General features: G+C 38.8%; 1 protein-coding gene across 2 annotated transcripts in view; it reads right to left on the reverse strand.

Moving 5' to 3' along the window:
- Positions 1–15,585, reverse strand: part of TBC1D2B (TBC1 domain family member 2B) — a 30,968-nt gene that overhangs the window by 1,208 nt on the left and 14,175 nt on the right. Inside the window, exons 6-14 of one of the 2 annotated variants that reach the window (XR_006169876.1) lie at positions 14,436–14,828; positions 13,070–13,180; positions 12,181–12,374; positions 11,032–11,526; positions 9,295–9,412; positions 8,446–8,631; positions 7,060–7,181; positions 3,930–4,166; positions 164–272 (exon numbers count right to left, since the gene is read on the reverse strand). Coding sequence is in view for 1 of the 2 variants with exons in the window: in XM_042824480.1 (XP_042680414.1) it covers positions 3,971–4,166; positions 7,060–7,181; positions 8,446–8,631; positions 9,295–9,412; positions 11,032–11,526; positions 12,181–12,374; positions 13,070–13,180; positions 14,436–14,828 (1,815 nt within the window). In the remaining variant the exon portion in view is untranslated. Of the gene's footprint in view, positions 1–163; positions 273–308; positions 4,167–7,059; positions 7,182–8,445; positions 8,632–9,294; positions 9,413–11,031; positions 11,527–12,180; positions 12,375–13,069; positions 13,181–14,435; positions 14,829–15,585 lie in introns of those variants that run through there. The other variant, XM_042824480.1, reaches the window with a different exon arrangement.

Consider the following 15,585-nt stretch of genomic DNA (forward strand, 5'->3'; position numbering starts at 1 on the left):
TTCTGCTAAAGAGGCTGTGTCAGGAGATAGCATACAAATACTCAGATTTCTTAGAAAGTCTGTTCCCTGTAAGCGCTCATGAAAATTTCATCTCCCCTCTCCCCCCAACACTTTCCCACAGAAACCAAGGGCACCAATCACAAATGCACCCAGTCAGCATCACCTGCATGCAGTATCTTCTTGTTTCTCTACAGAGATTCTCTGAAATCACGTTATCAGACAAAAAGCCTTGCTTGGGATTTGTTCCGAATGGCACCTGCAATTATTTTCATCTGTCAGAGGAAAGAAAGAAGAACTAGAACAAGCTGTAATGCAAAGTAAACTATTTATTTATTTTACATCAATCTTTATGAAAATAACATCACTCATGTTTTGTGATTCAGATTTCTTGTACCGCGTAATTTTCAACATGGCACTTCAGGAAAGGTTCACCAAAACAGCTATGCAGTTTCATCAGAGTGATTCAACACTCATTTCTCCCCTTAGTATGACTGAACATACAACTCAATTTATCAAATTTAGGACAATTCATTCATTCTTGATGCTGTAACGAACAAAAATATTTCCCTTTCTGCTGAAATATCTCACCATGTTTACAAAGATTGAGGGCAAGAGAAGAATCTGTCACAAAAGACACCTAAAGGGCAACCAAATACTCTATTGATTACATACCTGGTAAAAAAATAATCTGGTAACAGCTGATGATAGACACATATGCAGGTAAAGCTGAAATACTGTGCAGTCTTAACAGCTAGAGGTATTGTGCACCAACATTCTGGCTATTTAACAGAAGGTAACAGAACATTTTTAAACAAGTAATCAGAAGTTTCACTGGAGAGTCACATATAAGCATACAAAGATGGAGAAATATTCCACAGTATGTAAATGAGCAGTTTGGTTTACATAACATACTGGGAATCATGGATAAGAAACTCAATGCACAGAAGTGCATGATCTTCAATTAAAAAAAAAACAACAAAAAAAAAACCAACAAAAACACATCCTCTACAGTCTTTATTTGCATTAACAAGTCCACTTCCTAAGTGGCTGCTAGGAATGTTAAATCCTCAGACTGTTTTGGAAGATTTCTCCCCTGTTGTGAACGCTTCATATCTACACAGCTCAGCTTCTGCAGGCTGACAGGTCTCACTGTGCTTCTGCTCTGTTCATTTGGTTCAAATACTGGTTGTGTATTTTGTGTAGCCCCAACTGTAGCTACTGCTCAAAGCTGCCAGATTAAGCACCGCTAGAAAACTAGCATTTGCCTGAAGTCATCTGTAACAGCAAGGTAAGCTTCCTGCTATGTGCATTGCTTTTCTGTTCTACGTGGACTTCTAGCACTCATTGCTCAGATGCCTCTTTCAATATTTTTTTTTTACATTTTAACTAAGTATTCTTAACCAAATGAACTTGCTTGGCACTTCAGTAAATGAACACCAACTCATTTCAATAACTAACAAAATACCCAGGGACAACATAATTTGCATCATTTGCATCATTCAGGTAGGAGATTCACATAAGGGAATAAGAAACAGAGCTACTTTGTTCCACCATACAACCCATTAACAATTTGTATAAAGAATCACAATAATACAATTTACAGTTCAGCACAAATGTAAAAAAGAAGAGGCCCTGCAATATTGCAGGTCACGTTTTGTCATCTGCAGAACCTCCTGAACAGTTCCCTACAGTTAGTTTTAGCTTTGCAGCCCAAAGACTTCAATGAATTCTGCATGAAAATGTCTTAAGCCATAGAACCAGTTCCTAGTGCAGACACACATCTAAAGTCTTCACCTCCGCATTTCAACTGTTGCCACTAGAAGGAAGATCTTCAGCTTAGAAAAGGTTTCATTTAACACACAAAAATAAGATGAAAAGAGAAAAAAAATACTGGACATTACAGACTCATTTAGAGACCAGCTCTTTCCAAAAACAGTATAAGTAGAAAATTAGAAAAGCTGGTCCCGTTTTTCTATTCAAATACTGACTGTAAGTAAAAAGAATACAGTACATGCAATAATAATATGAAAAAACCCTGCCTAACAAATTCAAGTAAACAACCAAGAGTAACTAGGAAAAAAGAAAACCTACCCCTTACAATAGACAAGACAAGGTAGGGGTCATTTTAGAAGACACATGACATACAAGTCAAGATGATTCCACCACGTGCCCTCACTGGCAATTAACCTTGCTGGCTAATGTGAAGTTATGTAGGAAGAGGCATACATTAACTGTCAGAGTAAAACCTGCAAGTTACGTTCACCTTGTTGATTAAATATTTCCCTCCCAGATAAACTGACTAATAATATGTTTAGAGAAGGCTACAAATACATTCACAAGGAAAAAAAAAAAAAAGTGCTGTGAAACAGATGCAAGATTTCTCCCCAAACACGTTAAACTTTTTAGAATCATTACAAGAGGACACCTGCCAGAGAAATCCCACCTGCTCTCAGGAAACTGAAAGAGATGAAGCAGAAGCTTCATGCACTGGACTGCTCCTGTCCACTGGTTTTTGGTTTGTTTTGCCAATTAACCACTCCTTCCCAGAGCTGAGCAATTTGCTGACTAGTGTTTGAACGTTAGTTTTATCACAGTCTATCCTGAGCCAATCTAACATTACTAAGATTCAACAGCTCAAGAAAGAGCACTGCAGGAGCACAGAGAAAAGCCAATTAAAAAACAAACAACAAAACACACCAGAAAAATCCACACACCTAAACAGGAACTCTACCTCACTGTCAGAACTGTTTAAGAATACAGCTAGCGATGAAATGACAAAGAATTCTCTAGTCACATTTTCACAGATGCTCCAAGTCCTTCCTAAGAGCTGTCTGAAAGCATGAGCACACAACGCTCACAGAAAACCAGAGCAGATTAAGAAAACATTGCATCTTTCTGCTGGAAAAAGGTCTTAAATTTGTACATGCGTGCTGTGGCCTTGAGGGTTCTTTGATTAACACTTGTTTTTTGAATGCCATCTATTACAGGTTAGTTATATGCTCCAGCAGAAAGAATGCTGTGTCTCTTTTTAAAGATCATGACTCTGTCCTACTTTAAGACCTAAATAGAATGATTTAAATTCAAAATAAGGAAAAAAAATGCTAATTCAGTATTAAAAGATACTCCTGCAGAAAGCTCTGTTCTTCTTCCCCAATATGGTTTTGGCCGTGGCTTTGTTTTTTTGAGAGATAACAACCAGAAAAAAGAGAATAGAAATCAAACTGAACAGAATTTGTTCAACTAAATCTTTTGTAATAACGTTGATCTTCAGCAACACATCTGCTCAGAAAAGCATACACGATATTTGATATCTGTAGTAGTATACATCGAACATTCAATGACAAATAAGGACTTATCTTACACTTAAGTACTTAAAGTCTTCTGTTGGATGATCCATTTCATGTCACTTCAGTAAAAGATAAAGGAACGTAAAAGTCCTTCTCATGCTTCAAGCCATTCTTTTCTAGTTGTGACCAAAAATGGGCTTTTTTTTTGCCCAAGGACAAAAAAATAAAAGCCATTTATTAAGCCAACCTGAAGCTGAAAAATAAGATGTCTTCACACATTGATCTTGTGCTATAAAAAACATGATTACAATCACACAAATGCAGAAGCCTGGCAATGAACACAGTAAACACCATGCAGACTTTTCTTACTATTGTTTCACATATAGACAACTAAAAGTGTGCTGCAGGAAAACAACTGTCAACAGTTTCAGCGAATTCAGCTATTTGACTAAACGAAGAAATGCAGTAAGTGCCCTACATACAATTCCATGAACATAAACGTAAACAAAAGTGTTTGGCCTCCATAAAACAACACGTTTCTGAAAGTGCTGGGGCTTGGAAATCTGTCCTGCATATTTCCGAAAGCAATTAGTTTACATTCTGGTTGATAGGATTAGTAACAAGTTTTGGACGTTAACTCACTTGGGTCACGGATCCCAAAGAAAAGTTTATGTTGAGAAGTTTCAACTATCCTCCTCATCGTCACTAATAAGGTCTCTTTTTTCTACGCAGGTCTCTCGTTCACGCAGGAAATCCTCACGGATGGCTTCAAGTTCATTGAGCTCCAGACGCACTTTCTCCAGGTGATAGGTCCTCCGGTTCCTGATCTGACGTAACGGAAAAGGATTCAGGTCTCCAAAAGCGATGCCAGTCAGCTTCCTGCAAGATCACGCAACGTAAGAAGATAATCATTCACACTTAGAATCTTTTAAAATCAGTTCTGTACTTCACTTGTGTCTGTACTGAGCGTATAACTGCCATCTCTGGTTTCCTTCACATACCTGACAGATCTCAGATGTTATCAGTGTTGAAAGAAAGTTTGGGAACGCATTCAGTTTTAAAGTTACTTCAGGTGGTAAAGTGTTCTCAACTGCTCATCAGTTCTCAAAGCCACCTGCAAACTCTATGCAGTTCTATAGCAATTATAACACTGAACAAATGTAAGCTTGGCTAATCAGACCTTCATCGTCTGGGCTGAATATATAGCACACCCTGTCGCTCAATTATAGGCTGGAAAGCTCATTCAATCCCAGGACAATCAGCTCTCAAGCTATCCAGGATAAAGAAACAGCGAAGGAGATCTAATGAGGCCTGGGACAGCACAGATTAAAACAATAATAGCACAGAACATGGTTAAGCCAAACTGTGATACATCTCAGGAGTCACTCTTGCTGCTGCAGAGATCTCTGAGTTACTGTCAGTCAAGCCCCACATGAAAATGTGCACCTCTTTGTGTGTCATGCCATCTCACCCCATCATTCAGTCCCAGAAAACTACTAACCAAACTGCCCCATCAGTCCAAATAGAGTTAACTTGGTTATTACTGTTGATCTGCAAATAAACAAGGTCTCAGTACTTACTGAGGGAAAAAAGAGGAGCTGGTATTTCACTTGCTCTAATTTAACCATCAGCAAAACTTTAATACTAAGAAAATTTGGACAGTTTAAGAGTAAGCTCTCCCTAGGCATATATTTCTCAGTAAGCAAGAACTATTTCTCACTATCTATGAACAGAACGTACTCAACAGCTTGCCTGCCTTCTCAACACACTAAGGAACAACATGCAGTTGTAGAAAACCTCGGCAGATGCACAGCCTGTGATGCCCTGTCACCTTCAGTATGGTCACAGTTTTTGTGCATAGTTTTCTCCTTTAGAGACCTTAAACTTAGAAACTCCATGCAAAACGATGTTCTAACTCATTGAGAACATCCATTAGTTCTACGTATAGAAGTCTTCCTGAATTTCAGGCCCACCATACCTTCTTTTGTCCATCCCAGTATCACACAATTCTACATGTTTCTGTACTGCTTGAATTCTGATGCTGTAAAACTTGTACAAGAAATGGTAGAATAAGAAACCAGGTGGTTTGAGTCATGCCTTATTTTACAATAAAGTCATACAAATCAGCTCAGCAGGTTTGTATCCCCTAGGTGGCACCACAGAACCACACTTTCAAAAACAACTTAAAATCCCAAGTTACACATCTACAGACTGGCATGGAGTGTATTTCTACCATAAACACTTCTGATGCACTGAATTCTGATGGCCACTGAATCTGCCAGAAATTAGAACAGGGAAGGATTGCTTCAACTTGGTAATACCAAAATGAGATCTCTCATAGCAACATTAAACATACTTTCAATAAGATATTTTAACACCACATATTTTACACAGGAGAGATATATCATTAAGTGCTATACATAGTTGTACGAGGAAAGGAGAGCCAAATCTGAAGCTCTGATTAAGCATCTAAACACGGATTCCTCCTCCTCACACCTTTTCCAACTTACGTTTCTCATGGTGCTGCTACAGTACACATTATACACATATTCTTAAAATACCAGAGGGTAAAAAAAACAACAAACAAAAAATCAAACAGTTTCATTTATTGCTTAAGAAAAAAAGAAGAGCACATGCTCCCTCCTCCCAAAACCAAGCACATATTTGTCACTTCCAGATTTGGAATCATGGTCAACATTTTGCTAGTCACCAATGCCCGAGTACAGTGATTGCTCAGCATTTTTCACACCAAAGGGTGAATGCTAGCATAGAAAGCACCGTGCTACTTCTTGCAGGTGTTCCAGCAGAGAAAGCAGCAGTTCTTAATCCAGACTTTCACCATTTAAACCAGGTGGAGAACATTTTCCCTGCATCAGTCCCTGCAACCATTCTTAAGGATAGAATACAATTACTCCTTTCCAATTTGTCTTGAGAAAATAGCTCCAGCAAACAGTAAATAATTCTTGGAATAGGAGTTCAAGTATAAGCCTAATTATGTATGGAATTTATTACTGCAAAAACAAACAGGTCAGATTCTAATATACTAATTTCCGATGGAATTCAGAATCAGTCTGTACCAATACCATTGCCAAATATACTTTCAGACATCAAATCTGTTCCAGTATAACTTTTCAATCTTAATCTGCTGCTCTGCAGTCTTGAAACCAGGAACTAAAAATGTTCAACCCTCATTTACATTCACCTTAGATCCCATGAAAAGATCAAGATATAGCAGAGTATTTAACTTGTATTTCATCTCTGCTTCAAACTACATGCTTAAAATTAGCTGAAGTTACATAGCATTAGCCTACACATTAGTGCTTCTTAATTGATTTAGTTCTGGTAGAACCCAGCTCATATTTTTGAAGACTTTTACAATAAATAAAAACCCGTCCTTTGAACAACATTTTCTGGCTTGAGTTGTGTCCATTATGCAAGGTGAGACATTTTGCCTGTATATGAGCTTCTTAAATTTTTCTACCATGCCACATCTGCTAAACAATACCTAACCTGGCAAAGTAATCACAATCATTCCCCCAAAAGACTACCCTCCATCACTTCTAATTTTGCCTCCTCCCTTTTTTGCAGCATGAAACAGTCATTCACACATTGCCTTAATAAGATCAACTACTCATGAGAAATCTTAGTCACTAGCTGCCTCTCCAGTTCTCTGTATCAAAATTAAGAGGTAGATTAAATCAATAAATTACACAGCAAACTTGCTCCATGCCCCACCACGAGCCTTTTGGTTGCACAGGTGTGAGTTACCCACCTAGCATCAACTACGGTACGCGTGAAATATCGAAGGTACTTGAAAATGGACATTGAGTCTTGCAATTTTAAGATTTCTTCTTCTTTGTACTTAAAAAATGCCAGGGCAAATCTGAATATTACCTGATAAAAACAAAGAGAACATTGAGAGCATTCTGTTATTTGAAACAACCCATTCTCATTGCTGTCTATCATGAACTCAAAAGAAAAGTGTTCTCCTACAGCCTGCATTTGAACTAACTGTCCATACTTGCCAGTCTCTCTTCCCTGCCATTCCATCCCTCATTTCCAAAAGCTGCCAAAGAACTTCTGTCAGTAGGCTGTAACCAATACAGGCTGTTCTGGAGTTCAACCAAAACACAGCACTGGGTTCACAGTAATACAAACTCTCTGAAGTTTTGATTTCCTAATTCACTTGTAGACCAAAGACTGCTAAACACACCTATAAGGTTACTTCACAGGTAAAATTAAGTCTTGTCTATTATCTAACAGCTGCCATTTTCACAGTGTGTAGGGGGACTGACGCCGGAAGAAGTTGATACCAGTTTGTCAACCAAATTAAGCTTAAGGTGAAAAAGCATTACTTCATTCTAGAAAGACTTCTTAAGTTTGGGACTCTATCAGCCTGTGCTTGGCTGCCTTCACAAAATGCCATGGTGCTTCAAACCTATTTGAACAAACACTCAACCCAAATCCCTGTATCTAACTGCAACTTAGAACACTCAGATGAAGTCAAAAGCAAGAAACATGCATTTTTTGTCTACTTATTTGATATATCTGCTGCTGTATCCAACGTCTGCCTTGGTGCTATTACTGTGTTTGAATCCCACAATCTACCTGCACTGATTTTATTTCAATGCAATTCCACAAGCACAAAATACGTGAAAGTTGTTACAACCTCACTCTTGTGCTCGGAGCTCAGACAGCCATTGTTGGTCAACAGTAATTTAGATGTCTGCAGAAATAAAGCAAATAGTTGCTGCAAAGAAAGCCTGATCATTAGCACTTGCTTACAACTCATTTTTACATCTTTTCAATAGTTCCAACTTACTCCTCCTTCAGCTTTCACAGAAACTCCCATTTTCACATAATCCCCATAAACTGATAACCAGTACTGTCTACGGTTTTGTTTCTCAGTGGTAAAAAGCAGTAGGTGGGCAAAGGAAAACTCTGCATTTAGAATCCCTCTGTGTATCTCAAGTTGAACTTGCAAAACTTAGGAAAAAAAGCATTTTGACTACGTATGCACATTTCCTCCCTTCTTCCTATCAGTGATTGTAACCAACAGGGTTCCTATGAAACCACCATCTTTCACACCCTATTCTTGGTAACAGGACAGTACCTTGTCACCACACAGCAACTGAAAAACCCAGCTGGTTCAGCTCACCTTTGGTCCCTCATATAGGAATGAGTCCCATATCTTGAAAAGGATGTCACTAACCACACTGTCCACGAATACCACAAGAAACCAGTTGAAAGTTATAAGAGTATAGTCAACTTTGTACTGCTCAAAATGAGCATGCAGACGTGGAAGTTTCTCACTCATTAAATCCTTGAACACTCGCTGATCAACCTAAAAGAGTAGACAGATATGATGTTATTGATGCTATATTTAACAACATACACATGATTCAACACAGGGTCAGTTTTTCAAGAGCTCAACAGGAGCACCAGGACTGTCTAAGCTATTTCCACCCAGTCCATACACTGCTGTCACAATGTACACTTCCCTTGCTGATGCAACTTCTTGCTTCTTAATCCATCCCATCTCTCAGAGGATTCCTCACACACCTTGTGTTCCTATCATAAAGCACCACTGCTGTGTTGGCACATAAGCACAAGAGCAGAGAACAAGCGAGGAGAGATGGAGGAAGGAGGAAGCAACACTCAGAGCACCAACTGAAAGCAGAGGAGCACTACAGTACATGCTGCTCACAGTACTACACTGCACAGTACTCTCACCCCCAAAATCTCTCAGAAAGCCCACAACTCCCCCCTAGTTCTAAGGAAAGAAACAATCAGTTTAGTTGACAACTAAAAAGCAGGCTACAAACAGGAGCTCCAAACAAGTTACCGTACAGTCACTTCAATGCTACACTTGGAACTCTTGCCCTTGGTGCCTAGAACTCACTTTTCAACTCATCACATCTCCCCTAGAAGGGGCACCAAACAGTTCTAGAGCAGCTTCTGACTGGCAGCAGTCTATAGTCAGGTGTTATTTTGGTAGAGGACATACCTGAGATCCCAGCAGTGTCTTAGTATAATAATCGCGAGGCATAAAGACTTCCACTATTGTTACCAGACACCAAAAAGCATCCTCTTGTTCCAGGTACAGAAGGGCAATTGCTACCAATCTGAAAATAGAGTTTATTTGGAGAAAATCATAATAAACACCAGAAAATCCATTAACAACAACTACAATACAGCCTTTCCTTCTGTTCAGCAGACGTAAATGAATGCAGTGTGAGATGAAGCAAGGAGATGTCTTCTCAGCCAAGCCAAGCACTTTTATTCAGTTCAGTAACAGAACAGAACTTTTTTCCAAGAACTAAAGCAAAGTAATGAGAAGTCTGGAAGTCCTAAATCTTCTATTCTGGTCCTTAGGCTTTATTTCCTTACTGAAGAAGAAAAGACAGGTAGTCCCTACATTCCATACACAAAACTGATTTAAAATTTAGAACAATCATTTGTAGTAAGTTTACTTTATATCCACCATGCTAAATTTAAATAACATTTTCATCTTAAGACTTAATTTTCCAAGCCTAAACTTTTTCTAAGAATTTCCTGAAGAATGAGAACAAAAGGACTGAAGAAAAGCAGCATCCTTAGTTTCCTGTTTCCAGTGAGTACTATGACAGAAAAGAAGAAATCTATGGTAAGGCCTTGTGTTATGGATAGTTGATAGTTGTTTGAATATGAAACATTACCTCAAATGTATTTTACCAAGTCAACTTGTGTTACTGCTGCACGTGAGAGGAACTGCAATACATATTGCTCCTGATGTTACACAGCTTAACAACATCATCACACGCTTACCAGTCTTAAGAGAATCAAGTAAGGAATTATTATGAAATTTGCTTTTAACTTCTTTAAGTATATCCAAGAGCTTAATTATTTTTCTTACTTTCTCTTTCGTGAAACATCCATAAATTAAATAAGCAGAGGGGAAGAAACAAAGCAAGTGCATCCACTGTCCTACAGTATGCACGAGTACTTTTGGGCAATGCTATACAAGAAGTAACAAAGCAGACCAGACGAACAGAGAAATGACTTAAAAGCTCTATGTTGCAACTCGAAAACACTTCCTTCAAAATAAAGCAAATAAATAAGAAATACCAAGTCCTAGGGTAGGGAGAGCAGCTTTTTAAATACTTCCCTTTGGGTCTGTAGTGTGTCTGAACCCTTCCTCAGTGCAAATCTCAAACGACGCTGCCCTAGATAAAAAGTCTCCTACCCTAATTCTGGAACAAATCAGTGCACAAGCTAACATCTGTAGAGTTATACCAAGGGGACAACAGCAGTGTGTTAGACTAACATACCTTTTTCAGTTAACACCTTCTCTCATTACAGATTTCAAAGTACTGAAACTATTTCAGCAAATGCCAACTGCAATGACACTATGCTTCAAATATTTCTTAGCTTTCTAATACCAGAATTGTCCATAAAATGATTACTGCAACTTTAACCGAAGACATCCTACACTGAAGTAGCACATTTTCCATCAGTTAATACCCAGTTCCAATTCTTTCGATTCTTTCTTTCTGATTTTTACAAATTTTGGGATCAAAGTCTTCTTTTTTTGTTTTGTTAAAAAAAAATGTAATCAGTTTTCAAAATATTGCAAATTATGAACGTAGACATCACAGAGGAAACTGCTGTCCAAAAGCCTCTTCCTATGTATGTGATTTGAAACTGCACAGTTAAGGAGTACTTTCATCACGCACTGGTAACTTCAGGTTCACAAAATCCTTACCTGTTGAGCCCTTGGCAATACCCGATATCAGGATTTCTCCACGAAAAGGCCAGCAGCACATTTCGCAGCTTCTGGATCCCTTCGGATGTGGGAGAAGAATAATGTTTGTTGTTTGGCAAAGTTCTCAGTAGATCCAACTCGATCTGTTTAGATGCAGGATTTTGTTTTTCTAGGGCGCTTTGAAGCAAGGTTTGGAAGTACTCGGGAACAGTGCTGTCCTTGAATTTTTTAATGTGGAGATTGACACACCATTTCCACACCTTGGAGCGATGCTCGTGTGGAATTCCAGATCGAATAAGATTCTTCAGTTCTGCACAGCGCATCATCTCTCTATTCATTGTACTTGCAAGATAATTTTCCCATTTTACCCCTGTGGAAATCTCCCGATTTTCACTGAGAGAAAGAGATCTCAGGTCCAAAGCTCGAGATTTTGCTACTAATTTCTCTTCCTCATCATCCTCTGGGACCGTCTGGAAACCATATATATCATATTCACTGAAAGGGAGGGAAAGAAAACAAAAAACAAACACAAAACGGCTCCTAAAGATGTGTTCAGCAGTCCCAACACTCCCAAATTCCTACCCTAGTGTTACTTGCTTATAATACCTCTCACACCTCTCCCCCCAGTTTTAAGAACTTTTAATGAACAGCTATTATTTGAATATTTTCTCAGGTGTATCTTTTATTTAGTATTTTAAAATCCAAAACTAAAAAAGTTTTGTTCCCATATTGCAATATGTAGCACTACACAGATTAAGTGATTTAAGAACAGGGTCAAGTCCAGATGAGTCCATCCCTTCAGCAGCTATACAACGGTCGAGTCTAAATTTCACACCTCATCTCAAATTAAGAATAGAGTTTATTTATGTGTCCAAAAGGATTTCAAAGATTAACTTCTTATTTGTGACTGAAAATATGTTCAAAGTCCCAGATCCTGCACATACACCCCTGCTCGTCGGTTCCTTAGCGTTAGAATCAGGCCCACTAGTCAAGATGCAACCATTTTCTGAGGTACAATATGTGATCCATGTAAGTGCAAGATGCTCTAGCTGCCAATGACAATACTTCCTTTATTACTACAAATGACAATAACGTGGTCACAAAATAATTTTCATTCCTCCTCATGAACATTCCTTTTAGTAAAATTACCTGACCAGGTGTGGTTTGAAAAATGCTTGTTCTGGCTGTTCACCGGTTTCTGCTTTCAAGGCATCTTCCAGTAACTGGGTGATAACTTCACGAGCAGGGCTCTGCTCCTCAGAGCAGACAGGAGTTTTCACTTCTTGAAGCAAGATCAAGTATTTACTTTCTATCTGACAGAGTTTGGCTTCCAAGCTAGTGTACTGCAGGAAACAACATGTAGTATTTAAGGCATGTCTTCAGGAATTCAGTTTGTGCTACATATCTTTTAAAATAAGTTCCTTCTGTTTGTTTATATGTTGCTTAGAAACTTTTAAGTCAAGAACAGTCATGGCTTCCCAAGAAACAGAAGCACATCCTACCAAACCTTAGCTACAGGTATCCTGCCTTAGCTATGGCCACGTGCATGCTCTCTTAGCTCTAGGCAATGGAAAACTTTGTCATTTACATGCAGCTTCTCTGCACTCAAATTCTGCTTTACAGAAACAGACTTCCAAAGTTATGTTTACTGTAACATATTGATCCTTCATGGTCTGATGGAGAAAGCTCTACTTGGTGATGTATCACCAAAATGAAACACGTCAAACACAATCATGTTCTTTCATATGTATTGTGCTTCTGCCAAAATTGAAGATACTGCTACTGTTTTTAGAAATGCACGTGCTTGTTTGCATAAGTTATTAAAATGATGCACTTCTTAACACTGTTTTCAAGACCACCACATTTTTCAAGAATCCACTCAGAAAGCTTTGTCTGTAAATCTTGATTCTGTCACTTTAACACATTTGAACTGTTTCACTGCTGTTACACAGTTATGCTTCTGGAGAAGATTTACAACTGACTTTTTGAAAACTGCTTTAGACATCACCAAAATGAGAACATGCTTTGTGAGTCTGACCTTTGCCTGCCATTCTCTCTCTCTTGCTTCTGCATTTCTTCGTAGAGCAGAAAGTTCCAAAATCTCCTTATTTAAAAATTTATTCTGGGTCTTATAACCCTGGAGACTGTCCTGTTGATAAAAGAAAGCAAACTGGATTTTTAATAAAGGTATCTTACAGATAGCAAATGCCTGCCAGAGAAAGCATACCTCGAAACAAAGATCAAGCAGCTACTAATAGGTATACTAATAGCTACCAAAATCATTAGGATCAAATCAGGTGTTATCTTTAGTTTTCACAGAAGTCAAACACACAAGGCTAGATATGAGCATGGAGCCTTGCTCAACAGCAGGCAGCTGATGACTGCTCACAGTCAAGAGACAGGAGCAGCCCTGCCACGCTGCCCCACTGGGCAGGAGAACAGCAACATGCACACTGAGCATGCCAGGGGGGTCATGGTGCTGCGGGTCAGCCAGAAGCACATGCAGTAGAAGAAATAGGGGCAAACATCCCTTGGGTTTTGGTTACCCTCACCAGCCCTCAGTAAAGGAACAAGTTTGATGTCTGCCTTGACGTAGAAATATAAAATGCTAACAACAAGAATTCCTCAGCTAACCCACGTGGCTCCAGGCTACAAATATTACCTATGAAACTTGTGGCTATGGGACGAGGGAGCATCTCAACACTGCGCAGTATCTGAAAGCTCAGCTTCCTACTGATACCACTGATTTCTACAGTTTCCATTTTGTTTTTTAAAATTTCCCAGGTTCATATACAGGGCATACTCATATCTTTTTATGTACTTTATTGCCTTATATTCCAAATGACTTGGAACTTTAATCTATTTGGAACAGAACATTTACCCAAAGGCAAGTAAGCACATTAAAGCAAAATGAGTAACTTGAGTAACTCCATTAAGAACCTCTGATACATTCACTGAGGTTGGTCGGAGGAATAAAGTGCACGGGTAACACCATTACCAGTACAGGTTCTTATGTTCTTCTCTTCTCTTTTGCCCTCTTACATACCACATGCTCTTTATTTCCTCCCATTTGATTCTTCTTGATGGTTTTCCTCCATGCTAGTATTTTCCTCTTACCCTTACTTCTTTTCCTGCTCCTTTGGTTCTCACATCACTCCTCCTCCACACCAATGATTAATTACCAAAGTATGAGACACTGTACTACAGCTGTACAGATCAGCTCAAAGCATAGAAGTTGCCAGACAACAGTTCAAAGCGTAGATTCCAAGCAGAGAAAGCCTCAGGTGATGAGCATCTTGGAGAAATGCTGAAGTGAACTCCCCAAACCACACAGCAGACTAGCAAGTAGTTTGTATAGGCAGCAGAGATTTCCCTATCCATCAAGACAGAGACATTGCTCTTACTTTTAGCCTGTCCAGTTCCTGCAGTTCCTTATTAACACAAGTGGCCACGGGAGAATTTACTGATCCGCTTGGGGAGGATGAACTGTCCTCACATTCGCTGAGTTGGCGGGACAGTTTCATGATCACTTCATCTTTAGCTTGAATCGTTTCCATCAACATCCCCAGCTGCTCATTGAGCTCTCCGACTTTACATTTCAGATTCCTTACTTCCTGTTGAAGACTATCTTTTTCCAAATTCAACTTTTCAAGCTGGTTGTTGAGACCCAAAATCTGGTCATCTTTTTGGTGCAACAGCTCTAATTTGTCTTTGGGAACCCCTTCACAAAGACGGCTTGCAAAGTATTTATCATACTGGGAAGATCGCACTGTTTGCTGCAGAAGGCGCACGAGTTCCTGAGAATAAAAACAGCAGCAACAAAACAAAATGAATTGGAAACAAACAAACAAACAAACAGAAAGGTGTAGAATTTATAACAACTCAGAAATTTAATACTAAGCAAGAGAAATCTTTGAGATGTTTATGTTCTTGCAGGTTTAACTATAGTACAGATATGGGAAAGATAACTAAAAGCTCACTTCTCTACCACAGATGATTCAGAGAAGATATGAAGGAGGAAAAGAGCATGTGCTACTTGGCTAAATAGACAGTCTTGGCAGGTTTGTTCAGAAATACCTTCAACAAAACCAAGTAATTAACTCATTTGCCACAAGGGAAAAAAAGGAACCTCTGTCGTCTTCACAAAAGACAGCACTGACACCTTGCAACTTTTTAATGTTTTGTTGCTTTGGTTTTTTCTTTTTTAATGTACCAATATTTCTACCATTTTTGCCTTCCATCCCATCACTAAAATTAAAAGTACAAGCATTGCTGTCCAGGGGAACACTCAGATCCAGGACAATTACAACATTTATTCACTTCCACAAAAGATGCTCACAGATGCACAGGTATACACACATAAAAGTAGTTATGCTGAAAACCCTGCTTGCATCCTTGTTGGCATGAAATCCTGCTAAGTCTTTCAAAAAACCCCAAATAAACAGTTTTCTGTACACAAGATCTGATTATCTGCCAGGATCTTTCTAGACTCTGCGAAAACTACCTTCAGAGAGTAAGAGAGCAAATAAAACAAGTTAGTGAACACTGTACAAA

The sequence above is a fragment of the Centrocercus urophasianus genome, unplaced genomic scaffold, assembly GCF_019232065.1.
Source record: "Centrocercus urophasianus isolate 14NV4802_14NV808 unplaced genomic scaffold, USGS_Curo_1.0 seq_23, whole genome shotgun sequence".
NCBI lineage: Eukaryota > Metazoa > Chordata > Aves > Galliformes > Phasianidae > Centrocercus > Centrocercus urophasianus.